Genomic DNA, 24,750 nt, shown 5'->3' on the forward strand with positions numbered 1-24,750 from the left:
TGAGCCACTAGCCGCGTTCATGGGCCCACCACCGAATGGTTTGACTCGAGATGAATTCCGAATTCAATATCTCGAGCGAATTGCTGAACAGGTTATCGTTGGTAACTTTCGCAGCATTATTGCATTTCTTAAAAGTTTGAATAGGGGTCGATGCTAACCGTTTGAATCGATACGCGCTACGCCTCCAATACTTTTACGGACGCGCGGAGGCGATGGACGACATGGAAGTTGGCATGTGATGCCAAAACGAGGATGTTATGTGTATCATTTCGACTGCATTTTTTAATTGAGTTCAATTTTTAATTTGAGTTATTCTATTTTCATCGGGCACACGACACAATTCATCGGGCACACGACACAATTCATCGGGCAGATGGCCAATTGCTTGGGCACACGGCTAATTATATCGGGCACACCGCCAAATATATCGGGGCACACGACCTCGGTGTGCCAAATTAAACGGGCACATGGCTAATTATATCGGGCACACCACCAAATATATCGGGTGCACGGCCAAATACATCCGGCATTCGTCCAACTTAACTGCAAAAAGGTGTATTAATAGTTTCACTTCAATTACTTTGTGGGTATCAAAAAATACCCATATATTTCTGCCAATAAACTATTTTGACCAAATCTTGTTCGGCACCAACAAAACGAAGAAGCATCTCAGAACGGCTGTGCAGAAGAAGGACGCCGGCACTTGAATGAATGTATGATGCTTTACAAGGCCATGGTGTGCTGGCGTTCCTGGGGCTATCTACTCCATGGGATCATCCATGACTTCTCGCTCTGGGGGCCGATCTGCTTGTTGGTTTGCCAACTCATCCAACGCGACATCGTTCATGTTCGTCACTGTTTCCTCCCGCTGCTCCTCTGCTGATGGATTCTCCTACAACACGCATACCGGTAGATCCATGACGAATCCTTCATCACACATGATGCCAATGCTCATACGTGCGCAAACGCGGACGGAGAGGGCTCCAGTTGTTGCAGGAACTCTTGGCGTAGAGTCTCATGCGCGGGAATAGGCTTCGTAAAGCGAAGACTCGATCCTGGTTCATTTTGGTACAAATTTGTGAGGGAGGCTTGGACACATGCGTCCACTTGCTCCACATACGCTTCGGGGTGTCGGCGGAATCTATAGACGACATGTGAGGAAGCTCGGGGAGTGTGCGAATATGGAGATGGAGTGTGATCGTACAGATCGAGGGCTTTGCCGTTGGCGACCCGTCGGACGTCTGGCGAGAACTCCTTCGAGTAGAATATGCTCTTCATGTACACGAGCACCGACACGATGTAATGGAGGTCGGGGTCCCATGTCGGAAACTTGGGCAACAAGTCCAGATCGTTCGACTACATGGCAAAGTGATGTCGGCGAGATTAGTTGGGAAGTTGACGTACCTCGGGATACACATAGGGATGGAACACCTTCGAGTAGAACGTGATCTTGGGGTATGTGCCAGTGGCATTATATCTAGATGCACAGCATGCATTAGATCACCAGGACGAAACGACGATGGAGAAGGACATGTTGGGTCGCACTGTTCTGGGATCTTGATGGAGAATTTGAAGATGCCGTTGCGGTACAGTCCTTGGTGGATGAAAATTACACCATGCCACACCCGCGGCTCGTCAAAGTTCGGCAAAACGTATATGCCGCTGGGCACATGGTGCTTCATGTGCTTGTACTCGATCATGAGGCCGTAGTCCTTCATGGTCTGCGACCGATACGTCTGCAGGTCCGTCAGCTGCGAGTTCTCGGCATGTCGGTCTGTCATCGTGGCGCCGCCGTCGTCCTGACGAAGAATCCGGAAAGAGTGCAACCACCAACCGGATAAACCTGTTGCATCCGATATGGGTTTTCACAGTATTGCATCGCTGATTGGTGTCCGAAACTGGCGTGATTGGTTGGTGCTATCAATTGCCATCTTGCGTTCGTCAAGATGAAGTTTTCCGAGTGCAAACCGCCGCTATGCGCGGAAGTGCTGGCTGGGATTGAGGAGCTTGGGTTCACAGACATGACGCCCGTACAGTCTGCGACGATGCCGCTCTTCCTGACCAATAAGGATGTGGCAGTGGATGCATCCACGGGCAGTGGGAAGACCCTCTCGTTCGTCCTCCCAACCGTCGAGATGCTTCGGCGTCGGCTGTTGGCGACACAGGACGACGACGTGGCTAACGTTCTTGCCACCAAGAAGCACAGCCAGTTGATGGCCATGCTTCTGTCGCCCACGCGCGAGTTGGCGCGCCAGATCTACGACCAAGCAGTGTTCTTCTTCAGCCGGGTGTTGCCAGACGTGCACGTGCTCTTGTTCGTGGGCGGGACGTCCGTGGACGAAGACATGGCGGCGATCCGCGCGGCCAAGGGCTATGTAAGCGTCATCGTGGGCACGCCCGGCCGCATCGAAGACATGTTCAACCGCATTGCGGAGCTGGCGATCTTGGACACGAAAGAGTTTGAGGTGCTGATTCTGGACGAAGCCGATACGTTGTTGGACATGGGCTTTGACATTAGCATCAACAACATTCTCGGGAAACTTCCCAAGCAACGGCGCACGGGGCTGTTTTCCGCCACGCAAACACAGGAGGTGAAAGCGCTGGCCCGCGCCGGACTGCGCAACCCCGCGACCGTGTCTGTCCAGCTCGCGTCCAACACCAAGACCCCGTCGACGTTGACCAACTACTTTACGCCCGTCGAGTACGACGCCAAGTTGGCCACGTTGCTCCAGTTCGTCCAGAACAAGCCATCGGAGAAGCACATTGTGTTCTTCTCCACGTGCGCATCCGTGGATTTCTACGGCGCCGTGCTCGCGCACTTGACCAAACACTCGAATAACGTTGTGACACTTCACGGCAAGATGCAGCCCAAGAAGCGCATCGCGCACTACGACGAGTTTGTCCATGCGCCGGCTGGGCTGCTTGTGTGCACGGACGTCGTCGCCCGGGGCATCGACCTCCCCGACGTGGACTGGATCATCCAGTTCGATCCGCCGCAGGACCCCAACTTCTTTGTCCACCGCGTGGGCCGCACAGCCCGCGCCGGACGGTCCGGCTCGGCACTCACGTTTCTGTCGTCAAACGAGGACGCGTATGTGAACTTTCTGAACATCCGCAAGGTGCCGCTCACAGAGATGCAGGTGCCTGTGTCGACGGAAGAGGCTGAGCATGTACTGGACCAAGTCAAGGCGCTGCAGCTGACGGACCGCGATGTGCTGGAGAAGGGCACAAAGGCGTTCATTTCGTTTGTCCGGTCGTACAAGGAGCACCAGTGCCAGTTTATCTTTCGGTTCCGCGACTTAAACTTGGCCAAGGTCGCGACGGGGTTTGCGCTGCTCCAGCTGCCCAAGATCAACGAGCTCCGTTGCTTGGACAACATTGCATTTACGCCGTCGGGGGTGAAGATTGTGGACATTCCGTACAAGGACAAGGCCCGGGAAAAACAGCGCCAGAAAAAGCTCGTCGAGATTGCCGCCGAGCATAAAGCCGAAAAGCTCGACCGGTTTGAAAAGAAGCAGCTCGACAAGAAGCGCAAGGCGGCGGTGGACGAGGACGGGCCCCGCCGACGGGAGAAGAAGAAGGGCATGCACCAGCAGATCGTCGAGGAGTGGGAAGAGCTCGAGAAGGAAGAGCACTTGTTCAAAAAGTTCAAGCGCGGCAAAATCACCAAAGAAGAGTATGACGCGGCGCTGGGCGACCTCTCCGACGACGAGACCGGCGCGACCAAACAGGAGAAGAAGTTTATCAAGAAGGAAGGCGTCAAGCAGAAGACGGGCGAGCAAAAGGCAAACGCCGCCAAGCGCGAAGAACGCATCCGTGCCCGCAAAAAGGCCGAGCATATCAAGCGAAGTCAGCAGCGCGCCAAATATAACGGCAAGCGTTGATGTAGGACGGACTGTATTGCTTTGTAGGATAATTTAAAATAAAGGAGGCTCCATAACAAAGTATTAGTCACCACAAAAATGGTTGGTCGAAGGAACGACCCGTGGAGATATTTGACGATATATATATATATTATTGTAGTACGTACTCACAGGGATTGGATTCGTTTGATGCAAGCGACGATTCAGGATGTATACGAAGTGCCAACATAAACTTGTAGAGCCTTGTCAGGACATAACGGTCACACACTGCTTACACTAATACACTAATTTCACATTGCTCACACTAATCTTACAAAGCACTACACTATTAATAGGACATAGTTAGCTTACTACGTGTAACTTTGTATCAAGTAGACGCGAAGTTGGACTTTCGAGGGCCGGACTCGACGTTAGCGATCACGGTACCGGGATACTTCTTGCATACTCGTCGTCCACGTGGTCTCATTGTGGTGTTTATATATCCTCGCCCAAGGAGGCTGGACTAGGAAAATACCTCGAAAGTTGATTTCCTTTCACGCCCTTCCCTATCATGACACGAGGAAGCGGCTTGGGGGGGTCCAAGACGCGGCGCCTGTTCGCGTGTCGTAGTAGTAGGCGAGTCCCGTAGCGGGGTCGATAATTTGAGGGAACAAGGCAGTGGCCATGGCCGCCAGGAGCCGCCGCGCCTGTCGCCGCCGGAAGAGTCCTTGGAGCTTCATGGCGGCTTCGTTGCGTCCGATCTTGCGGCGCGTGGGGGGCTCAGTGATGACGCGGAGCGCCCATAGGCCCGTGGTGTGTGCGGACGGGAACGCGGCATACGAAAACTTGGCGAAGAGGTCGTTTAGTAGGATCTTGGCGCCGGCTTTCTGCGCTGGAGTCCACCCCTGGATGTCTACCGATCTTATTCGTAAATCAACGAATCGAATACAACTAATAGTAGAGCATAGTAAACGAACCGACCATATTGAGCCAACGCGCCAAGGAGAGAGGCGGCTGCCGCCTGCACTTGCACGTCTTCGGTGTACATTTTCATGGCACGGAGCGCCGCGTCCACGCCGCCACCGACCAACCCGCTCGTGGTGTCGTCACCTAGGGGGCACGTTTCCATCAACTACCAAGGGTACTTTCGTTTTGGGGCACGTTTCCATCAACTACCAAGGGTACTTTCGTTTTGAAAATCTCAATAGTTAGTACCGTGGGACTGCTTTGTAGTTGCTGCGACAGCCCACTGCGCCAACGCCCGACATCCGAGTTGCTGGACTTGGCCAAATGTCGGGTATGTAGCCATCCACTGCACCACGTCCTGTGGAGTACGCTTGCTCTGCACATCTGTGGCAAATCTAGTCGACGTCGACGCTACAACAAGGGGGTGATCACGTTCATACGATGCCAACATGCTTTCACATGGACGTAGTTTGGAGTACCGGCCATCGTCCGCAACGGGGTGCTTGGGGCGCTGTAACGTCCCCACCCGCCAGCATTCCTCGCGCGCACTCGAAAGCGGAACGCCGCGTCCGACGCGAGTCCCGTCGCAGTCAGTGTCATGGGGGGAACGACTGCATTGTGCACGACATCTTCGTACGTCTGCACCAGTCTCGTGGCCACCAATGTCCACGTCTACTCATTCAAGGAGTGAACACACCATATAGTCATATTGTGGATTCCATCAACAGGTATTTATATATATATGTGTTTGTTTGGATTTAGGTACCTCCCTACCTCACTGGCGGGGCCATCGCCTTTTCGTTCGAGTTGGTAGCCCAAGACGGGCGTCCTATTGTCCCCTGGGGGCAGTGTCCACGTGACTTGGAGCGACGTGGTCGAGGCTGACATGAGCGTGGGCGGCGTCGGCGTGTTCATTGGTGGTTCTAGGCGCCCGTTTTATAAACATAAAAAACATCCTCGAGGTCATACGGGGCACTTTGCCGAGTCGAAAGTCGAGACCCGGGACGTCGCAGTGCAGCTGGGGCGTTTGGGACATGTCCCGTACGGACGCGGCTTCTTCGAATTGGACGGTCAAGAGGTCTTTGGCTGCCATGGCGTCCCTTGCACGGGAGGATGCCACGTACGCGTCGAACTGGACCGCCGCGGCCACGTACGTCACAACATCCCGCGCATAAACGAACGGAAACTTGGCATCGTCTTCAGTCCAGTTTTTGAACGCGTCTCGACGCCCGGGCGACGCCGCCGCGCCTCGAAACGCATCCACAAAGCGACGCAAGAAGAACGCGTTCCCAGACCCGGCGTTCTCGTGGATCGCTATCTAATGGGACGAAATATAAAACCCCGCCAACTAAACTATACAAGGAAGGTTCTCATGTGTAGGCTACTGTACCTGCGACCGGGCTTTGCAAGCTTCGAGCACCAGCACGGGCACTTGAGTAGCCGGCAGCGACTTGAGTGGAATGTGGTCGGCTTTGGCGCGGGCCACCTGTCGCTGCGTTTCCAACTCGCGAAGCCGCGAGAGGAATTTGCGCGCGAAGTCTTCGTGGATGCGACCTTTGATGGATGAAGGAGGTGGAGCGTCCTCCTTGGTCGTCACGGGGGGGAGGATGCTTTGCAAGTGGCACACGTCAAATGCGAGCAGTTTTCGCTGCGATGGAATTCCTATAGTTGGAGGGAGTGTTGACATAGAGCTAAGGGGTGAGGGTAGTACGATCGATGGCGGCGGCTAGCTGTTGCTCGTGGAGCGCCGTGAGCACAAGCTCATCCACAGACGACACGCGGGACTCGGGAAAGAGGAGGTAGCTGCCTACATGCGGCTCGTTGACCACCCGGGCGCCATGCGTCTATCGAATGAGCGAGGGAACTATCAACACTAAAAAACCCTGAAAACAAGAAGACACATACAACGACGAGCATGAAGAACGTCGATTGGGGGTCCACGGCCGTTTCGAACGTGGCGAGTTCCGTTAGAAACTCGACCAGCGACGGATTCACAAGCAGTTTGGTCGCTTGGTTTAGGAACCCGCCGAGAGAGACATCGCAAAGCACAGTGTGGAGGGACGACGCTGCCGCTAGCATGCTGTCGGCGAGGGGAGGCACGTACTTGAACGCAGTGGAGACTACTACAAGCCCGACAAACGTGGTGGAAGTGGTCGAAGTGCTACTCATAGGATTAGTGGCAGTGAGGGCTGCTGATGGCGGTGGCAATATCGTATCTAGCCCTGATGGGACAGCAACCGCGCTTGACGTAGCTGTTGCGGGTACGGCTAATGTGGGGGTGGGGGTTGGGAGGTTATTGGAGTACGGATGGAAGTCTTGGAAGGTTGATTTTGGCGTCGCAAACATGGGAATTGCCATGTTCGACGTCGCGGATGAAGATGGGGCTGCTTGGGAATTGGACTCGTTGAGTGCACCGGTGATTTTGGCCATGGACACTGCTCGTTCAATGCTTCGGGCTTGAGCGTCGAGTTCTTTTTGCAGTTGCTTGGTCGCATTCATCTGGTATTGCTTTCGCTTCAAGAGGACGCTTTGCAGGGCTTTTTGGAGGGCTTCGTCCGACTCTGCTTCGGTCAGTTCAGCGTACGCAAACGGCTCGTCGACGGCATTCATGGTGGTGTGAATCGCGGAAGGCGGTTTCAAATGAAACGCTTGAAACGGTTTTGTCAAGTGTCGCGGTGTAGTTATAATTGTACTTCAAGGTAATTAATAGTGTTTTCTTTTTGGTTCTTTCTTCTCGAACCTCGGACAAAACACAGATGATGAGGCAATCAATGACGTATCATCCCCATCGAAAGTCGAACAGTAGTCAGGAGCAGGCTATTACTGTAATACCATATTAGTAGTAGGCAGCAGAAGGAAAAACTCAAAAGGGAATTATTAATACTAATACGTAGTAATAATTACCAATCCTTCTGACTGGAAAGAAAACAGCCAATCAAAACTGACTATGATTGGCCACGACATCCTATGTTGTTCCATTGTGACCAAATGTCTGCGCTGACTTCTACCGAGGAAAAGCCGCTAAAGAAGGCACAAACATCTCCTACACAGGGGCAGTAGGAATGTTCTCTAACAGAACAGGGTGTTCCGACTGTTTGAAAGACAAAGGGAGGTCGATATGCACACGTTGTATTGAGTCTTTACTGTATTGCTTGAAATGTAGTACTACGTAGTACTTACTACTAGTACTCCTTAGTACGTACTAGTAGTCCGTAATACTACTATTAATATTACTACAGCTAATACGTAGTAATAGTGGCTTCTTTCGCCGCTAGTAGCTTTAGTGTATGTATGTATCTGGTCGGGTCTGGGTCCATCCGGATAGTTGGGTAGCGGTTGGCCAGGAGGCGTTGGTCGTCGAAGTTGAAGCTCCAAGTGCGGCATTAGATCGGGATGCAGCCAATCCCCAGGTCGTATTCATCCTATTCGAAGTTTATAACATTTCAAAGCGCGACACACCACCTGTCGATGTGCCACTGCCCGTTCCACTCACTTCGACACCATCTACGTCTCCCCCGTAATCATGCATCTCCTACGCCGCCCATCCCAATCTCTAGTGAATGGAGCCGTCCAGTTGGAGGCTCCTTGTACTTTTGCACGACGTTCATCGATATATAACGTTAAATGCTGACTTGAAGGCGTCGAGTGCCATCAGTCGTCGTCGCCTTGCGTACTGTAGGAAAGTATCTTCGGACGTCAATGGCACCATACAAACATCAAGTCAGGACGACATTACACTGTGAGTCACAGTTGTCTGAACGACCAATGAACCACGACCATGGTATCGACAGCCAATCAAAAGCGCGGGAAACCGATCCTGGCGTTAAAAACGGATCTTTCCACGTCGGTGATTGGTCCGTTTACGTTGAGTGGTGAGGATGTTATTAAAAATACGTTTAGGGGTCGGGGATCGGATAAAAAACAACTTGAACTTTGTATGGGGCGAATGCCACCTGGCGATTTGGATCGCTTTTTTGACCTGAACGTGGCCTATCAACCAAGATCTAACTCCAAACGTATCATGGATGGGAATTAAAATATCCGTACGTACGAGCGTACGAAAACGGGTACATCGTACAGTACAGAGTGACTTGGATTATGTATGGCATAAATGTACGATGTACAAGCTTACATTGGATAGAAAGCCCGCGCGTATTTTTAAAAGCCAGTAAGAAGTCTACATCATTCTAATAATAAAAGAGACAGCAGTTTGCAAAACTTTCAAGCCATCTCAGGCAACGAAGCGCGAGAGATCCAAGGTGAGCCGACGCCGCCGCGACACTGCCGTGTATGCTGATGATAGATGCCACCTCCTACGTAGATCGTACACTCTTGGCCAAGACTGAACGAGACTGCGTCAAGCCGTCCGAGATAGAGATCATCCTTTCGTAACATAGTATATGGACCACATGGAAGTCGCAACGACGACTACGTGGGAACAACAGCAGCAACACGTTGGCCACGACGTCCAGGATGTACGAGTAGGAACGTACAGCAGCAGCAGGGATGTCAACGATCCATCGTCGTCCGCCAGCGGGTACTACCACCAACTGGTCGCCCACCAGCATCACGAGGTAACACAAATCATCAAGAAATGAGGTACCAGACGACAGCACGTTGCTCAGTGAGGTGATTTGTAGGAACATCCGTGGCGCGGCAAGACTGCATTCGGGTTTGCGACCATCTTGAACCGGAGCGCGGACCACGATGTCAGTGCGTCGCCCGTGGGGTTGAGTAACAGTAGTCTGCCTTCGTTGCAAGCGTACTCGATGGCTGGATCGTCGTCGTCGTCGATGGACAAGAAAGGTCCATCCCTTCATGGCGTGGGCACTCGACCCACGCCCATCGCTCCATTGGGTAGCGACGACCTGTCGACTGGTGGTCGCTCCTCCCTCAAGTTGAAGATCAAGAAGAAGCACGTGGACATCAGTCCTTCGTTTCACCAAACACCCATCGCACCGTCCACTCCTTCTGTCGTGAATGGCCACGCGCGCAAGTTGCCGCTGGCGCCCGCGCCGTTGGTCCATCCGTTAAACGACGAAGACGACGACGACGACGACGAGAGCGGCGACGACGTCGAGGAGGGCGCCGTGTCGTCCGCGACTGGCGCGGCACTGCGGGGCGGACGCTGGACGTCCGAGGAGCATGAGCGCTTCCTCAGCGGGTTCCGCCAGCACGGCCACAAGTGGAAGCGCGTGCAGATGGTCGTGCGGAGTCGCACCGTGACCCAAGTGCGCACCCACGCGCAAAAGTACCTGCTCAAGCTGCAAAAGATCTCAGGCGAGCCGCGGTCGTCGTCGGACATCACGTACATGCAGTCGTTCGGCCATCCCACGTCCCCCACGCAGTCATTACTGAGCAACGGCAACCACCACCATGACGGCGAGGACCTCCAGCATCAACAACCCCCTCACACCCTTCCGTCGTTGCCGCATCAACTGCTGTCGTCGCTGTCTCGCAGTCGCCTCCCGCCGGATGATGTGCCGGCGGTGGCCACGTGTCCAGACCAACTGCCGTACCCAGTGTCACCGGATGTGGTGCTGCCGTCGGACGAACTGGCGCACCTGAGTCCCATGTCCAAGCAACAGCTCAAGCGGCAGCTGTCGACGGGGCGGACGGGAAAGAACCCCCCGATGAAACGCGTGAAAAAGGCCACCAGCAAGGCGGCAGACGCGGCGGTTATCAAGGAAGCCGCCCATGCGTTGTGTCTGCTCAACGCCCAGCAAATCGACGAGCTTGAAGTGACCGACATGGAACAACACGATGATGATGCAAGTACCGACGACGACGACGACGACGAGAGCTACTGCGATGCCATTGGTCCAGACCTGCCCGAGCAAGCCGCGACGTCCCCCCCTCCTTCCACCACCACCACCCCCCGACCCATTCCCGTGAAAAAGAATGCCCCCACGAGCAGCAAGAAGAGATATTTGTGCCGCAAGTGCCGCGTGCCCAAGAAAGGCCACGTGTGTGACATGGGGGGAAGCCAAGATGGCGATGACGAGGCTGCCGCCGTCGCCAGCAAACTTGAGCCACTGCCCACGACCGACGGACTCGTCACTTGGCGGTCAGGGGACGAGTTCGAGGTCGTCCATGCGACACAGTCCAAGCCGCCGACGGCCGCGTGGGTCGTACATAACAACGACCAGCAGCTCCACATTGCATATTCCGACGCGACTACTACTACTACTACTACTAGTACTAGCGGTAGTCCACCGACCAAACCCGCCATTGAACGAGACCAGCAGCAACTCCACCCCATGGATGGGCTGCCACCGAAAGAGGAGGGTACGGCGTCATCGCTCAGCGACGACGAGTAGATGCTAGCCGCCACCACCATATAGACAGATAGAGATTTTCATGTAGAAATAGACCCACACAATATAATGTACCCCCGTCCTGTAGTCACTGTACTGGAGTGTGTATATTGGAGGTTCGGTATGAATTATTTCGCCAAGCGAATCGAGCACCAACCAATCTCTCCCATTGGTCAATCCGAAATTGCTAGTCGCTGATTGGCTACAATCCATTTTCGAGGTTCAAGGGCAAAGTGGATATTGGCCAATCAAATGTCTCGGCTCTATTTGTGCTCGATTGTGGCAAAATTGGGAAATTTGACGAAAATGGACAATACCAGTCAGTATATTAATGTACTGGCATAGATACTAGTACTGTAGTATCGTTAGGACCAGTGCACGCTCCGTCGACATAGATTGGCTTTGCACGTGCGCACTTGGTCTTGGTCTGGGGATGATGATGGTGTCGTGACCGTACAAGCCGCGGCGACGCGACGGGCTTGTTCTGCTAGCAAGGCCACCATCTCGTCCAGTTCGACTTGCCATTCGAGTTGTTGGCCAGCGTCGGTTTCCAGCAGCAACGCCTGCCCAAAACACCGTCACAGGTCAGCATCGTCAATTGATTCTCTACCTGTGACAACGCGGCGTGGGCTAGCTCCAACTCGCCAAAGTTGAACTGGCAATGGGCCAACGTCGCGAACGCATCGCTCCACTCAGGACATAGCTCTGTGGCCCTCGACGCGGCCTATGTGGCACTTTACGATTCGCCACGACCAGATCAACCTGCCTGAATGCTGCGGAAGACGTCGTTGGACGCAAGGTACGCTTGCGCCTGCAGCTCGTACAACGTGCCGTTCGTAGGGTCGATGTCGAGTCCGTGTTGCCATCGCGCGATGGCCGCCTGGAACAGGCCTGCGGAATGAAGTCGTCAGGCATGAATATGCACGGAGATGCTACCTGCTTCAGCGAGGGTGTTGCCTTCGGCCTGCAGTCTTTTGACCTTGAGAATCGTATCCTCCAACGTCATAACTTGGGGTGACGGAGAGAAAGCATTATGGTCCATATCGGCGTAATCGTAGTCGGACATGCCTTCAAGCTGCGACTGGGAGAGGAAGCAAGGAGCCAACGATGACGCCAGCTCGCCACTGGTAGTTCTCTTGGATGTATCATTGTGCTTCCTCTTCTTGACGCCGAGGTGCATGGAGATCGCCGCCGCCGGATCGCGCTGTGCCATACTAGTACTATTAATAGTATGGTTGTATGATATTTTGTGGATTGAACAACGAAATACCATTGGCTTATATTTCAACCAATCCAATGTAATCATTAAAATCACGATGTTTGATTCGCGTACAAATGGCCAATCATATGAACTCTGGATGGTAGATTCGACCAATCAGAAGTCGAGAATGATTGGCTGGGATAGCCATGTGCAAAGTTCAAAAAGCGTCGACGAACGATGAAACTCGATGTGTCTGGCATGCGGTACCTGACGAAGGAGCACTTCAAGGTGCTCACGGCCGTCGAACTGGGCATGAAGAACCACGAAATCGTGCCCGTGGAGCTCATCTCATCCATTGCCAAGCTCCGCCACGGCGGCGTGGCCAAGATCCTCAGTCACTTGCTACGCAACAAACTCATTGCACACGACGGAACTACGTACGACGGCTTCAAGCTCACGTACATGGGTTACGACTTTCTCGCGCTCAAAGTGTTCATGAAGCACGGCCACATCGCCGGCCTTGGGCGACAGATCGGGGTCGGCAAAGAGTCGGACATTTACATGGCGGTGCAACCCGACGGCACGGAAGTCGCCATCAAGTTCCATCGACTGGGTCGAACATCGTTCCGCGCCGTGAAGAATGTATATATATATATATTTACATACGTAGCTCTAATCTATCGGTGGTAGAAACGCGATTACCTCAAGCACCGCAAGCACGTGAATTGGTTTTACATGTCCAAGTTGTCGGCCACGAAAGAATTTGCATTTATGAGTGTACGTCAATATTTTTCATATTTCGTGTTTTTAGGATATATATATCATATTTTTATGTCGTCTCGGCAGGCCCTATACGAACGCGAGTTTCCGACCCCGACGCCCATCGACCACAACCGCCATGCGATCGTCATGAGTCTGGTCCACGGGTACCCCTTGAATGCGTTTCGTCAAATGCAAAATGCCAAGGTATTGAAGCCTCGCTTCTATTTCATTTTTAGTGCTATTCAAGCCTATATATAAAGTGATTTTAACTTTACAGCGTAATATCAATATCAAGCCTATATATAAATATATTTTCTAGGACGCCTATGACGCGTGTATGAATATTTTGGTCCGACTGGCGGAATGCGGGTTGGTGCATTGTGACTTTAACGAGTTCAATATCATGATGAACGGCGACGGCAAGATCACAATCATCGACTTTCCGCAAATGATCTCGACCAAGCATCTCAACGCCCAAGAGTCCGTACACTGAAAACTCATTTTTTTATATTTGATTTGGCCATCATATATATATATATATAATTATTCGATGCAGGTTATTCAATCGCGATGTAAACGGCCTAGTCAAGTTCTTTTCACGGCTCCAGAACGGCGCGTACATGCCAGACGAAGTGCCGCAACTGGACGACATCGTGCGCGATCTCACTGTGAGCTTGGACACGCAAGTGCAGGCGAGTGGGTACACAGAAGACATGGCGCTGGAATTGGACCAAGTAGTGCTGGACAATATTGGCGAGGAAGACGAACGTGATGACGAAAATAGTGACCAAGGAGATGGTGACAATAGTGACGAAGAGATCGACCCGACGTTGGCCAAGGAACTGCAAGAGCGGATCGATGCCTTGACAAGCAGAACCAACGACCCAACAGTTCTTGCACACGACGAAACGAGTGAAAGCGACGACGACGACGACGAGGATGTGACGCTCACTGCGACACCGCAAGTGCCCAATGAACATGTCCGCAAGCAAGTAAAGAAAACGCTGACCAAGCAGCAGCAAAAGGGCAGCAGCCGACGCTCGCGCAACTCGTCCAAGCTCAGTGTCAAGGGCAAGCTCGTGCACCAGCGGGATATGTAGGGATGTAAAATCACAACTAGTAGTAGTACATAGTAGTATATACCGACTTGGGAATAAAGATTGATTGGGGTTAGTACGACTACTACAGTGGGTGAGGAGGAGGTTGGTGGTAGTTGGGTGCTATTGAATCACACACGAAGCACTCTGCGCCGCGGGGTCGCCCAGCTCCTTCATCGCCTTGACCACGGCGTTGTGCTTGCCGGCCATGGCCAGGTCGAACGCGAGCTTGCCGTCCTTGTCCTTGAGCGTCGAGTCTGCCTTCCGCTCCATCAACAGCCGCACCACGTCCGACTTGCCTGCCTCCGCCGCACCCATGAGACTCGTCATGCCGCTCGTGGTCACGGCGTTCACTTGAGCGCCTTTTTCCAGTAGCACGATCGCTGCTTCCTTGTGTCCGCTTATACATGCCCAATGCAGCGGCGTTCGACCACTCTTGTCGGGCTACATGATCGATTAGCGATGACGAGGTTAGAATAGGATGATGGGCGCGATCATAGCGTACGCAGTTGACTTCGGCGCCGCGCTCTATGAGTATGGAACATAACTCGGCATGGTTGCCCCCGGCTGCGCGATGCAGCGGGCGGCGGTCGGCAGCGCCTGGCGCATTCACATCCATGGACGGGTCTTCTAAGATCTGCAGAACCGCGCCCTTGTCGCCATTGTGCGCAGCTTTATGCAGCGGGGTGTCGGACGGCATCTTGGTAACCTCGGCGAGACGCCACACCAAGGGTCAAAGTTGAGAGTGCTGCGAAACCAACCCACGCCAGAAATAACCTTCATAATGGCGGGATCGTGTAACCGTCAACTTATCCGGATACCGGGACGTGGTGAGCTTATTTAATGAGACCATTCATCTATTTCTTGCAAACTTTTTGCAATATTCGAATTAAAATGCATACAATACGACAGGACAAATGCCACAATATTAACACGTTTTGTAGAATAATCATTTTAAAGAATGAATGTATTGTGGCTGGCAAATGGCAGTTTCGCTTTCCTAAAGTCCACGGATGTAACGGTGGTACAGTCGATTGATGCGGCTGCAGCAAATCTATGTGCGGCACTACCCGCCGGGGTTGCGTCTGTCGTGTCGGCAATCCAACGGGACATGTCATCACAAGTCGATCGATCTCGTGAGTCTTGGCCCTGAAACCAACGTAAGGTTGCTCGTAAGTCAGCTCATTGAGAAGGAATCGCTGCTGACGAAAGCTCACATTCATCGGTTGTACGACATCCTCCATGGCCTCATCGACAAGCAATGCCTCGCCCAGGACATGGAATACGCATTGGCTAGGACCATCAAGGCCCACATGCAGCCTCTGACGAACGTCGCCATCTCAAAGCACGGCACCTTGGTGGCCACGGCCAGCTACGACAAGACCGCAAAGTTGATTCGGCTCCAGGGTCAAGAGGACAAGGTGGTGCTCCGCGGGCACGAAGGCGTCGTGTACTGCGTGGCGCTCAACACGCCGTACAGTTCGCTGGCGGTGACCGGGTCGTTTGACAAGACATGTCGAGTATGGGACACCACCACGGGCACGTGCAAGCAAGTCCTGACTGGTAGGAACATCCACCGTCGTCGTCACTAGGTAGGTTTTCTCAAGAGCGTTCTAGGACATGAAGGCGAAGTGGTGTCCGTGGGCTTCAATGCGTCTGGCAGTCGAGTAGGAAGTTGCTCCATGGATTGCACAGCAACTGTGTGGGACGTTGAGACGGGCAAGGCCGAGTTCGACCTCACGGGCCATGCCGCTGAAGTGGCGTGCTTTGCGTTTGACGGGTCCAAGTCGTCGTCGTTCATGGCTACGGGTACGTTCAGGTTGTAATCGCCTTTGGTTGCTGCTCGTGTGTGAAAATGGAAATTGAATCGTATTTCATTCATGAGACTAGGATCGTGCGACTCAACGGTAAGGTTGTGGGACGCCCGATATGGGGAATGCTTTCGCTCGCTGCATGCACATACGGCAGATGTGAGCACAGTTGCGTTCAACCACCAGAGCAATCTCCTACTCACAAGTTCCACCGACGGCACGGCCAAAGTACACCCGACGTACTCTCCATCCTTGCACGAGAACTCACGACGTCTACCACGTAGGTATGGGACGTACAGTCTGGGAAACCTCTCTTCGTGCTCGGCGACCACGTTGGGGAAGTGACGGACGCATGCTTTAACTCGACGGGTTCTCTCATGGCCACCGCCGGTGTCGACGGACACATCTTCGTGTACGATACTTTGACGGCGAAACGGCGAAGTCACTGCCTTGGGCACTCGGGCGAGGTATAATATATATCTATATATATCACTATTTCGATATATCCGTATAAATCAACGGAAATTCCAGGTCATGCAAGTGGCATTTTCGCGGCAGGGCGGCCGCCTGGTGAGCGCCGGTGCCGACCACACTTCCCGCGTGTGGCATGCACAGACAGGGGAATGCTTGCAGGTTCTACGTGGACATGAGGACCAAGTGTTTGCGGCGCACTTCGCCTACGACGGTGCGACGGTCGTGACGGCGTCCAAGGACAACGCCGTCCGCGTGTTCACGGACAAGTCGTCGGGATGACTTATCAGTAGAACGTTATAGGGTAATATGTGTCAATGAAAAGGAACAGTGTGTCAAGGGGTTATGAGTGATGCCTAATAGATATAAACGCGTTCAGCAGCATCCGCCTTTTCCACCATTGCCTGCCTTCGTGGGGTCGTTGCTGCCCTTCTTGCCCAAGTTCACGACCAAGTCGTTCTTTTTGTGCGGGCCGCCTTCCTCCATTAGACGCGTCTTCACTTCGTTCGCGATCTCAATGAAGCCCCCTTCGACGTTGATGTTGTTTTTTGCGCTCGTCTCGAAAAACTTGATGCCGTACTCGTCCGCCAGCGCCTGGCCTTCTTCTGTGCTCACGACTTTGTCGTCCAACATGTCGCACTTGTTCCCGACCAAGATCTTGTTCACATGCACGTCTGCATGCTGCTGGATCTGGCCGACCCAGTTGCGGATGCTGTTGAACGATGCGCGGTCGGTCACGTCGTACACAAGCAAAATTCCCTGCGCTCCGCGAAAGTACGACGTCGTGATGGTTCGAAAACGTTCTTGTCCCGCCGTGTCCCAAATCTACGTACACCGTGCATCATTTCCACACGGTTGCATGACTCCATGCTCGTTGGAGGGGCGTCAATAGGTATTACGTCTACCTGTAGCTTGATCTTCTTGCCGTCCAAGTCGATGTTCTTGACCTTGAAATCAATCCCGATCGTCGTAATAAACGTCGGCGAGAACGAATCGTTTGCATATCGCAGCAGCAAACACGTCTTCCCGACCCCTACACAGACGACCGCAACCCCGCACACGCATGAGAGGGAGCAGGGAAGCAATATGCCCAGTCACATCTTCGTACCGCTGTCCCCAATCATGAGGAGCTTGATCTGCATGTCGAACGGGTTCTCATTGCGGGCCATGTTGAAGGAGGAGGCACCTACGTTCATTGCACAGTCATTACCACGAACCGTGGCCTGTCGTCGCGAAGACGTCGCCATCGTACCGAATGCAGCCGTGAAAACGCGAAATGAAATGCGATCATACAAACGGGAAGTGAAATTGAAACCCCTCAAAGCACCTATGGAAGTTTGTATACCTAAGAATAGCTCGACTCAGTCACTTGCGATTTGTATACGGTTGCAATAGCACAATCCCATTGGCTGAATCTTTGACGGGCGTCCGTTGATTGGCCTATCCGGTTACTCACGAAGAACACACTTGCAGTGGATCTGTGGCGCAGTCAAGTAACCGCCGCGGCCATCACTAGATTCATCACCACCCTGCACGGGACATGATGCAATGTGTCTCTGCCCAGAACATTGAACAACGAAGACACTAAAGGCGGTATCACCGTACGCATGTGATCATTCCATCCGCATGGGCAAGTGCTGGGTCGGGGCTTGGAGAGTGCCGTCGAAGTCGACAATGCACACTGTCATGACGACTAGTCCATCAGCTACTGTATGCAGCATTCGAATTGATCTTGGCTAGCTTCACCAAGGTACATATGCATACACAGTCGTCACGTACGCATCACAAGACATCGCAAGGTCAATCAACCTTCAGGGACGACATATGTACATACTGTATCATGCCTTGGCGCACGTCACAGCTTTTAATTCTTTACAAACACTTTAAAGTTGGTCACGTCGAACGTGCCTTGGTACTGCTCTTGCAAAATCAGGCGAAAGTCATCCGTCATGAAGGGGAACCCAGGGCTGCCGCCGTCGTAGCCGTCGGCGCATCCACCGACGGGCTTGACACCCCAGTACAGGTTGTCGTTGGTGTAGATTTTGGCCGCGGCGTTAGCTCCATCCGTTTCAATGTCCACGGTGCTGTTCGGTCCAAGCACAATCTTGGGGTTTTGTATTTGCTGGATGAACTTGCCATTACCGTCCGTGCCAAACACCACCGCCATCGCATTCTTGGCGCCGTACGCCGTGTGCCACTGAGCCGACTGGCTGGTCGAGCTCGGTCGGTTCATTCCATTCGGGTAAAATGGGGCAAAGCATTTCGTCGTCGACATGTGCAGCGTGGACTGGCCAAACCCTTCGAGGCCCCCGTTGAACCACAAGTTGGTCGTGCCTTTGTGTCCAATCGCAGCGTCCCCATTGAACATTTCAAAGATGTCGTACTCGCCACACTTTGGCCATGCTGTTGTGTGGAATTGACTTGTGAGGGAGGTCGGGAGTAGCCAGATGTTGGTGTCCGACCCAGCGTACGATGTCCATTCAATCAACAGCGCGCGGTTGCCTTTCCACCCTGGGGTCGTGCGAAGCACGGGCGACTTTTCGAACGGCCGGCCAAATGTTGACACGTGGATGCGGTCCGGTTTGAACGCACTCGTTGCGAACGATGTCGCAGAAATCTCGTTGTCCCCTTGCCAGTTGCGAATGTCCAACCAGTCAAACTTGGTGTCTGTGTACGACAACAACTTGGGGGGCGCGGTGGTGGGTGCGGGGGAAGGCTGGGGGGAGGGGCGCGGCGGCGGTGGCGGTGTCGTCGTCGTTGCCGACGGAGATGGAGACGCCGTGGTGCTTTCAGGAGGGCTAGTCGTTGTAGTAGTGGTGGAGTGGTTGAATGCAGCACCTTCCGCTACGTTCACATGTCATCGGTGGTCGAATCGCTACGTATGTAGTGTAGCGCACGTACCAACAGGCTTGGATGTGATGACTTCGTGGTGCAAAGTGGTGTTGGATGTGGTGCCGACACTGTTGTTTTGATATACGGTAGCATTTCCGTCGTCACCACCCACCACGGGGCTCCATGGGCTCGTGGTTGGCGCGTGACTAGGCGAAGCAGGCGCAGTGGTTGGCGCGGTGCTAGGCGAAGCAGGCGCAGCGGTTGGCGGCTAGTACACACGAAAGCGTCAGAGGTGGGGGACGTGAAATGAACGCTCCTCTACCTGACTAATCGCAGCAGACTGTGAGGTCTCGTCGGTGGCACTAGAGGTCGACGCGACTGTGGCAACAACAGCCACGATCACCAACCCCGACGCAGCCAAGATGAGCCACTTGCGCTGTTTTCGGATTGTCACGGTCAGAAAAGACTCGTCGTCCTTGTCATTGTGTGGCGTCGGGATTTCCGAATGGCCGGGCGTCATTGGATTTCGTTATGAAGACGCACAACCAGATACATAGTTTGGCCGCGCAGCATTTGCGATTTCAAATGTGTGGTGTCGCATCGTCCCCATGCTTCGAACTTCGACGAGACGCAGCACAAGGTGATTCATGTAATCTTGGCCAAGTTTCTGAGTCCAACCCCATTCATGCTACGACGATGAGGCAACGTGCATTCGCAAGGTCGTGATAAGCGTTATAACTTCATGTAGTCTCCACCATTGTACTGTATCTCTGGTAACGTCATGGCACAATTTGATTGATGTAAGTTACCGGTATTTCTAAATCATCATACCTGGTAAACCGCTTAATTATAATACTGGATTGCAATTTACTGTTAGAAAATTAGATAGCGTTACCAGTACAAGTATTTGAAACGAGAGTACATAATTTTGACCAATCTTTACCATTGGATGACTGTGATTGGCCATCTTCTGCCAGGAATAAACACGCGCTTGCAGGGAATTCAACGCTATTACAGTAAACGTTACGTCGCATCCACAAAGTAGGAGTATACGTACGTGCCTTTGAATGAAATCATCTGAACCTCTTAATTATAATATAGATAAACGTGTAGAAGTAATGCAATTTACTGTTAGAAAATTCGATCACGTTGTTAATATTTGAACATAATCGTAATTTTGTCCAACCTTTATCATTGTGATTGTGATTGGCCATTTTCTGCCACGAATAAACACGCTCGCTGGGAATTACACATAAATCACCTTATATTAACGCTATTAATAGTTAACGTTACGTCGCATCCATGAGTCGCACCTTTGATTGGACAATATCGTGCATTTATATTGAGAGAATACTGTTATTTTGGCGGCATGGTGCGCGTCATCTATAACCTTCCAAGGGGGGGAATAGCTCAGGTGGTAGAGCATCGGTTTCTTAACTCAAAGGTCGTGGGTTCGATCCCCGGATTATTTCCGCAAGGATTTATCCGTCCCTCCCCTGGGGAATCCGGATAACAAGGGACGAAGCCGAACTTCGAAGAAGATCGGTCGAAGCACGAGGTATGAAGCGTTGAGCGAAGTAAAAACCGAAGATTACACACCGCCCCTGGTCGAGCAGGCGCGTTACAATTGGCGAAGCGGTTCCATAACATGTGGTTCTAGTGTAGGCCCTCGCGGAGGAATGTCTTAAAAATGATAATCCAAACTCAATTAATCTATAACCTTCCAGCTGGCCAAATATCACCCATGCAAAATACACCACTTGGTTAACTGTAAATGTCTCCTTCGAAGTATTTCTTGGCCAATTCTTCACCAAATTTAAATCTGACACGCCGAATTCTTCACTACGTTTCGATCTCTCGATTCTAAAATATTGATAAAGGAAAACGAAATATAGAAAAAAATTGTGAAAAGTTGGTAGTTTGTAGGTGACATACTAGTATACAATTTCCGCTTATGACGCGGCCAAATACAAGGGAGAAACGTAAAAACCAAAGTTGCATTCATTTCCAGATTTATCACTGGTTTGACTCATGTGTACTAACTATTACGCACTCGTAGTAACTATATCGTTCGTATGTATTGACACATCTACTCGCCATTCTCACGGGGTCTTGGTGAGTACTTGAAAGTTGCTCACGACAAAGCTGCCTTGGTATTGCTCTTGCAAGATCAGGCGAAACTCGCCCCAGAACGGATACCCCGAGTCCGGATTGAACCCCGCGGCGCATCCGCCCGTGGGGGTCGTCCCCCAGTACGACTGGGCGTTGTTGTAGATCTTGTCTGTGACAGTGGCGTCGTCCAGCACGACGTCGTAGGTCGAGTTCGGACCTGCTTTGAGCGTCGCGTCTTGGGCTTGCTGGATGAACTTACCCCTCGAGTCCGAGCCAAAGATAATCGTCATGGACGTTTTGCGGCCATATGCGACACTGTACTGGGCGCCATTCGGTGCGACCATGGGCTTGTGGACGGTCTCGGCCGCGTAGCAGTCTTTCGATGCGATGTGGGTCGTGGACTGGCCAAAGTCGGTGAGCCCCCTGCCAAAGTAACTTATTGTGCCACTGTTCCCGATAGCGGCGTCCCCGTTGAACATTTCAAAGATATCGTACTCGCCGCAGTTGGGCCACCGCAGGTCGCCGAACTGGTTAACCAGCGACGTCGGTAGCAGCCAGATGTTGGTGTCCGACCCAGGGTTGGACGTCCACTCGATGTGCAGCACCTTCTCGCCGCTCCACCCCTTCTTGGTGCGGATCACGGGCGACTCCTTGAATGGACGACCGAAGCTAGACACTTCGATCGATGACCCTTTGAACCCGCCCTTGGCCCACGGGCAGTCGGCGCTCGTGTCGGCTTCCCAGCTTGCAAAGTTGGCCCAGTCAAACTTGGTGTCGGTGAACGGCAAGAGTTTCTCTGTGGGTGCAGGCGTCGGCGCGGGGGTCGTGGGTGCAGACGTCGTCGTACGTTCAGACGTCGTCGTCGTCGCTTCCAGAGTGGTGGTGGCATTGGTGGTGGTCGAGGTCGTGGTGGTTGGGGCGGCGGGGGTTGTCACGCTCTCCGGTCTGGTGGTGTTCGTTGCAGCATTCGACGAGTACGTGGATTCGACGCTGTTGGCGATGGAACCAACGCCAACTTCTTCGAGGATCGGGGCGTCCGCGGCTGGACTGGCCGTGGTTGGGCTGGCCGTGGTTGGGCTGGCCGTGGTTGGACTGACCGTGGTCTGCGCAATGAAGTGAGATCAAGGAGTGATTTCGATGTGAGATGACATACCGACAGGAGGGCTTCCCCAGTGCTGGCCGATTCGGTGGTAGCCGACGACACGATGGCAACAATGCCCGTCACAACGACAACGAGCAGCACACCCGCGCCCAAGACAAGTTTGCGTTTCTTCAGCAACGTACGGCGAAGCATAGACAGATCTTCCTTTTCGTCGATCATGGCCACATCCGTGAGCCGAAGTTCCTCAAATGTCGTGATTGCTTGGCTCGGAGCCGCTGGCGTCACACCCGTGTTAGTATTCATCGTACACAAACGACACGAGAATGGAAGTGCATCGGTCAGGAAGGGTAAAAGCTCGGCTTACACACGATCCCACATGTTACACACCTTGTGTTCATGGTCATCCGTGGGTCCCCCTACCCGAATTCGGATTTTGAACTGGTTTTCGTGGTTTTCGTCGATTTATATGGACCCCCTGGAAAAAGATATTTGATGGACCTACATACAGAAGAGCATAATCTGCAGAGGCAGAGAGAGCTTCTCACTTCAATTTTCAAGAGCTCATATGGGCAAACTCATCCTAAAGTACAAGACTACAGTAGTTCCATAGATAATGGGACCTATTTGTACATTTTTATCACACTTCGGGCTTCCCATCACTGATCGACTTACTGTTAGTACCATTCTTATTCATACTATTGATTAGTAACGGTATCACGATATCGTACTCCAAAAGTGAACCTGCCTGCATTTCATACCTGTACCAGGTATGAAATACTGTACTTTGGGGCACGTCACCAATAAACTACTTCGAAGTACCCAACTCTTCACAAAATGTTCTTGCTGCTAACGTTATGTTCGTTTTCACTTCTCAAAATTTTAGCAAATCGAGAGTCGTGAAGAAAATCAATGTCGCCGATTTATATTTGGTGAATAATTGATCAAGAAATAGATATTTAACCAAGCTGTATTTTGCATGGGCGAATTGAATTTGGCAATAGGGATGGATACTGAGAAAGTGATAAAACGCATGAAATTGGGATTTCATGCGTTATATCACTAATCGGGCCACAAAGAGTTAACTTACTACCGTACTTCAAGTATTTCGTTTTTTGGTTTACAGTACTAACTGTAAGTTAGTACTATTATTAATAATAGTAACTACATTAAATATACGTTAAATAATATAACCTCAATTTGGCCAGCTGGATGGTTATACATACTACTTCCCTTTATCTGGGTATTTACGAAACAAACTACGAAACACACCTACTACTAGTAGTACTAGTAGTATCATTTATGTGAAAATCGACCAAGCATTCAAGAACAAGCATTGACCGCTGTCATGCCGGACCAACGTGAACCAAGGTACATTCCGCGATCGACACTCCTACCTGATGCATCTACACTAACCACAATGTTAACACACATGGTCTAGAGCAATTCCATGAAGCAGCAGGGCCCACAAGGACCAACAAGACAACGACGCGGCGGGCCGAGTTGGGATCGGGACGGCGAGCAAGGTCGTTGATCACCGAGGTACGTTGACATACTACGCGCAGTTACTAACATTCACTTCCTTCAGTAGTTTAATCTGTCAATCCGCTCACTACAAGGCCCAGAAGGCACACAAGACCGATATGAGAGCTGCCACGATTGTCGCTCGACGTGCCGGGTACCTCCTATAACAAAGTCTATCTATTCCATTGAGGTAAATCAATAAAGCTATACAGCATTGCTAACATGTGAGCCCAGCATCCAGATTGATTTGTCGCTGGGCAGCAAGAGCTGTACTGTAAGTTGTAGCTTGATTGGTGACCGTTCATGGAGATTGTAACTTTGGCGGACTATGCAAATCTCTCATTATTACTTTCTGTATAGAATCAAGCATCGAGCATTCGATTCAAACGCTGACCAACACTGCAGTACAACGATCGTAAGGATTGAATAAATAACTCAATGTCAACATGATCATGGAGTGATGCAAAAATCGTTGTAAAGCCAGTAATGTGATTCAAAAATCGATGCAAAGCCAGTAGAAGTATTTATATGACCTTATTGTTTGCCTAAAAGATCGTACATAGTATGGTAGCTCATTTCAGTGACACGTCGTTTAGCAAGTTGTGCCGGGTGGTGTTCGCCAAATACTTGTTGGCAAAGGGATGCAAATGCACGCTCGTACAGTGCGTTGAGCTGAGGTAATTCCATTGACCCCACAGCATGTTCGGTGCACCCTG

At 52.0% G+C, this 24,750-nt stretch overlaps 12 protein-coding genes and 1 pseudogene across 15 annotated transcripts; 6 read left to right on the forward strand and 7 right to left on the reverse strand.

Annotated features, from left to right (window-relative positions):
* Positions 1 to 553: 553 nt before the first annotated feature.
* Positions 554 to 1,804, reverse strand: H257_04499. 2 transcript variants are annotated; one of them, XM_009829038.1, is made up of 5 exons: positions 1,546 to 1,804; positions 1,405 to 1,477; positions 1,205 to 1,356; positions 958 to 1,141; positions 554 to 892 (listed from the first exon to the last, which is right to left on the reverse strand). In XM_009829038.1, the coding sequence occupies exons 1-5, from the start codon at positions 1,779 to 1,781 to the stop codon at positions 761 to 763; spliced, it is 777 nt and encodes a 258-aa protein (XP_009827340.1). In that variant the 5' UTR covers positions 1,782 to 1,804; the 3' UTR covers positions 554 to 760. The 2 variants fall into 2 exon arrangements, with proteins under 2 accessions (XP_009827340.1, XP_009827341.1); XM_009829039.1 differs by having other exon boundaries at positions 554 to 1,141.
* Positions 1,805 to 1,934: 130 nt separating this feature from the next.
* Positions 1,935 to 3,948, forward strand: H257_04500 (hypothetical protein). Its single transcript, XM_009829040.1, has one exon. The coding sequence runs from the start codon at positions 1,947 to 1,949 to the stop codon at positions 3,882 to 3,884; it is 1,938 nt and encodes a 645-aa protein (XP_009827342.1). The 5' UTR covers positions 1,935 to 1,946; the 3' UTR covers positions 3,885 to 3,948.
* Positions 3,949 to 4,205: 257 nt separating this feature from the next.
* H257_04501 (hypothetical protein) lies at positions 4,206 to 7,435 on the reverse strand. The gene is made up of 9 exons (XM_009829041.1): positions 6,714 to 7,435; positions 6,520 to 6,652; positions 6,199 to 6,470; positions 5,778 to 6,126; positions 5,583 to 5,731; positions 5,288 to 5,480; positions 5,058 to 5,219; positions 4,824 to 4,952; positions 4,206 to 4,755 (listed from the first exon to the last, which is right to left on the reverse strand). Exons 1-9 carry the CDS (start codon positions 7,416 to 7,418, stop codon positions 4,412 to 4,414), a joined length of 2,436 nt encoding a protein of 811 aa, XP_009827343.1. The 5' UTR covers positions 7,419 to 7,435; the 3' UTR covers positions 4,206 to 4,411.
* Positions 7,436 to 9,018: 1,583 nt separating this feature from the next.
* On the forward strand, positions 9,019 to 11,212 carry H257_04502 (hypothetical protein). Its single transcript, XM_009829042.1, has 3 exons — positions 9,019 to 9,067; positions 9,130 to 9,382; positions 9,449 to 11,212. Exons 2-3 carry the CDS (start codon positions 9,209 to 9,211, stop codon positions 11,126 to 11,128), a joined length of 1,854 nt encoding a protein of 617 aa, XP_009827344.1. The 5' UTR covers positions 9,019 to 9,067; positions 9,130 to 9,208; the 3' UTR covers positions 11,129 to 11,212.
* A 213-nt stretch (positions 11,213 to 11,425) lies between these two features.
* Positions 11,426 to 12,356, reverse strand: H257_04503 (hypothetical protein). The gene is made up of 4 exons (XM_009829043.1): positions 12,062 to 12,356; positions 11,892 to 12,016; positions 11,736 to 11,849; positions 11,426 to 11,688 (listed from the first exon to the last, which is right to left on the reverse strand). The coding sequence occupies exons 1-4, from the start codon at positions 12,336 to 12,338 to the stop codon at positions 11,491 to 11,493; spliced, it is 714 nt and encodes a 237-aa protein (XP_009827345.1). The 5' UTR covers positions 12,339 to 12,356; the 3' UTR covers positions 11,426 to 11,490.
* Positions 12,357 to 12,550: 194 nt separating this feature from the next.
* Positions 12,551 to 14,265, forward strand: H257_04504 (Atypical/RIO/RIO2 protein kinase). The gene is made up of 5 exons (XM_009829044.1): positions 12,551 to 12,968; positions 13,017 to 13,103; positions 13,173 to 13,292; positions 13,408 to 13,568; positions 13,645 to 14,265. Exons 1-5 carry the CDS (start codon positions 12,564 to 12,566, stop codon positions 14,186 to 14,188), a joined length of 1,317 nt encoding a protein of 438 aa, XP_009827346.1. The 5' UTR covers positions 12,551 to 12,563; the 3' UTR covers positions 14,189 to 14,265.
* On the reverse strand, positions 14,009 to 14,946 carry H257_04505 (hypothetical protein). Its single transcript, XM_009829045.1, has 2 exons — positions 14,691 to 14,946; positions 14,009 to 14,629 (listed from the first exon to the last, which is right to left on the reverse strand). Exons 1-2 carry the CDS (start codon positions 14,883 to 14,885, stop codon positions 14,309 to 14,311), a joined length of 516 nt encoding a protein of 171 aa, XP_009827347.1. The 5' UTR covers positions 14,886 to 14,946; the 3' UTR covers positions 14,009 to 14,308.
* A 258-nt stretch (positions 14,947 to 15,204) lies between these two features.
* Positions 15,205 to 16,803, forward strand: H257_04506. Of its 2 annotated transcripts, XM_009829046.1 has the most exons (5): positions 15,205 to 15,748; positions 15,803 to 15,994; positions 16,076 to 16,224; positions 16,281 to 16,463; positions 16,528 to 16,803. In XM_009829046.1, the coding sequence occupies exons 1-5, from the start codon at positions 15,223 to 15,225 to the stop codon at positions 16,747 to 16,749; spliced, it is 1,272 nt and encodes a 423-aa protein (XP_009827348.1). In that variant the 5' UTR covers positions 15,205 to 15,222; the 3' UTR covers positions 16,750 to 16,803. The 2 variants fall into 2 exon arrangements, with proteins under 2 accessions (XP_009827348.1, XP_009827349.1); XM_009829047.1 differs by having other exon boundaries at positions 16,076 to 16,463.
* H257_04507 (hypothetical protein) lies at positions 16,667 to 17,754 on the reverse strand. Its single transcript, XM_009829048.1, has 4 exons — positions 17,720 to 17,754; positions 17,576 to 17,653; positions 17,373 to 17,500; positions 16,667 to 17,292 (listed from the first exon to the last, which is right to left on the reverse strand). The coding sequence occupies exons 2-4, from the start codon at positions 17,634 to 17,636 to the stop codon at positions 16,843 to 16,845; spliced, it is 639 nt and encodes a 212-aa protein (XP_009827350.1). The 5' UTR covers positions 17,637 to 17,653; positions 17,720 to 17,754; the 3' UTR covers positions 16,667 to 16,842.
* A 523-nt stretch (positions 17,755 to 18,277) lies between these two features.
* Positions 18,278 to 19,868, reverse strand: H257_04508 (hypothetical protein). Its single transcript, XM_009829049.1, has 3 exons — positions 19,622 to 19,868; positions 19,369 to 19,567; positions 18,278 to 19,311 (listed from the first exon to the last, which is right to left on the reverse strand). The coding sequence occupies exons 1-3, from the start codon at positions 19,817 to 19,819 to the stop codon at positions 18,332 to 18,334; spliced, it is 1,377 nt and encodes a 458-aa protein (XP_009827351.1). The 5' UTR covers positions 19,820 to 19,868; the 3' UTR covers positions 18,278 to 18,331.
* An 830-nt stretch (positions 19,869 to 20,698) lies between these two features.
* H257_04509 lies at positions 20,699 to 20,773 on the forward strand (annotated as a pseudogene). The gene has a single exon. The product of its transcript is annotated as a tRNA-OTHER (tRNA).
* Positions 20,774 to 21,281: 508 nt separating this feature from the next.
* H257_04510 (hypothetical protein) lies at positions 21,282 to 22,871 on the reverse strand. Its single transcript, XM_009829050.1, has 2 exons — positions 22,565 to 22,871; positions 21,282 to 22,514 (listed from the first exon to the last, which is right to left on the reverse strand). Exons 1-2 carry the CDS (start codon positions 22,814 to 22,816, stop codon positions 21,402 to 21,404), a joined length of 1,365 nt encoding a protein of 454 aa, XP_009827352.1. The 5' UTR covers positions 22,817 to 22,871; the 3' UTR covers positions 21,282 to 21,401.
* A 987-nt stretch (positions 22,872 to 23,858) lies between these two features.
* Positions 23,859 to 24,201, forward strand: H257_04511 (hypothetical protein; the record flags this gene model as incomplete). Its single annotated transcript, XM_009829051.1, has 3 exons — positions 23,859 to 23,871; positions 23,952 to 24,052; positions 24,130 to 24,201. 3 exons carry the CDS (start codon positions 23,859 to 23,861, stop codon positions 24,199 to 24,201), a joined length of 186 nt encoding a protein of 61 aa, XP_009827353.1.
* Positions 24,202 to 24,750: the final 549 nt, after the last annotated feature.

The sequence above is a fragment of the Aphanomyces astaci genome (assembly GCF_000520075.1).
Source record: "Aphanomyces astaci strain APO3 unplaced genomic scaffold supercont1.7, whole genome shotgun sequence".
In the NCBI taxonomy this organism is placed as follows: domain Eukaryota; phylum Oomycota; class Saprolegniomycetes; order Saprolegniales; family Verrucalvaceae; genus Aphanomyces; species Aphanomyces astaci.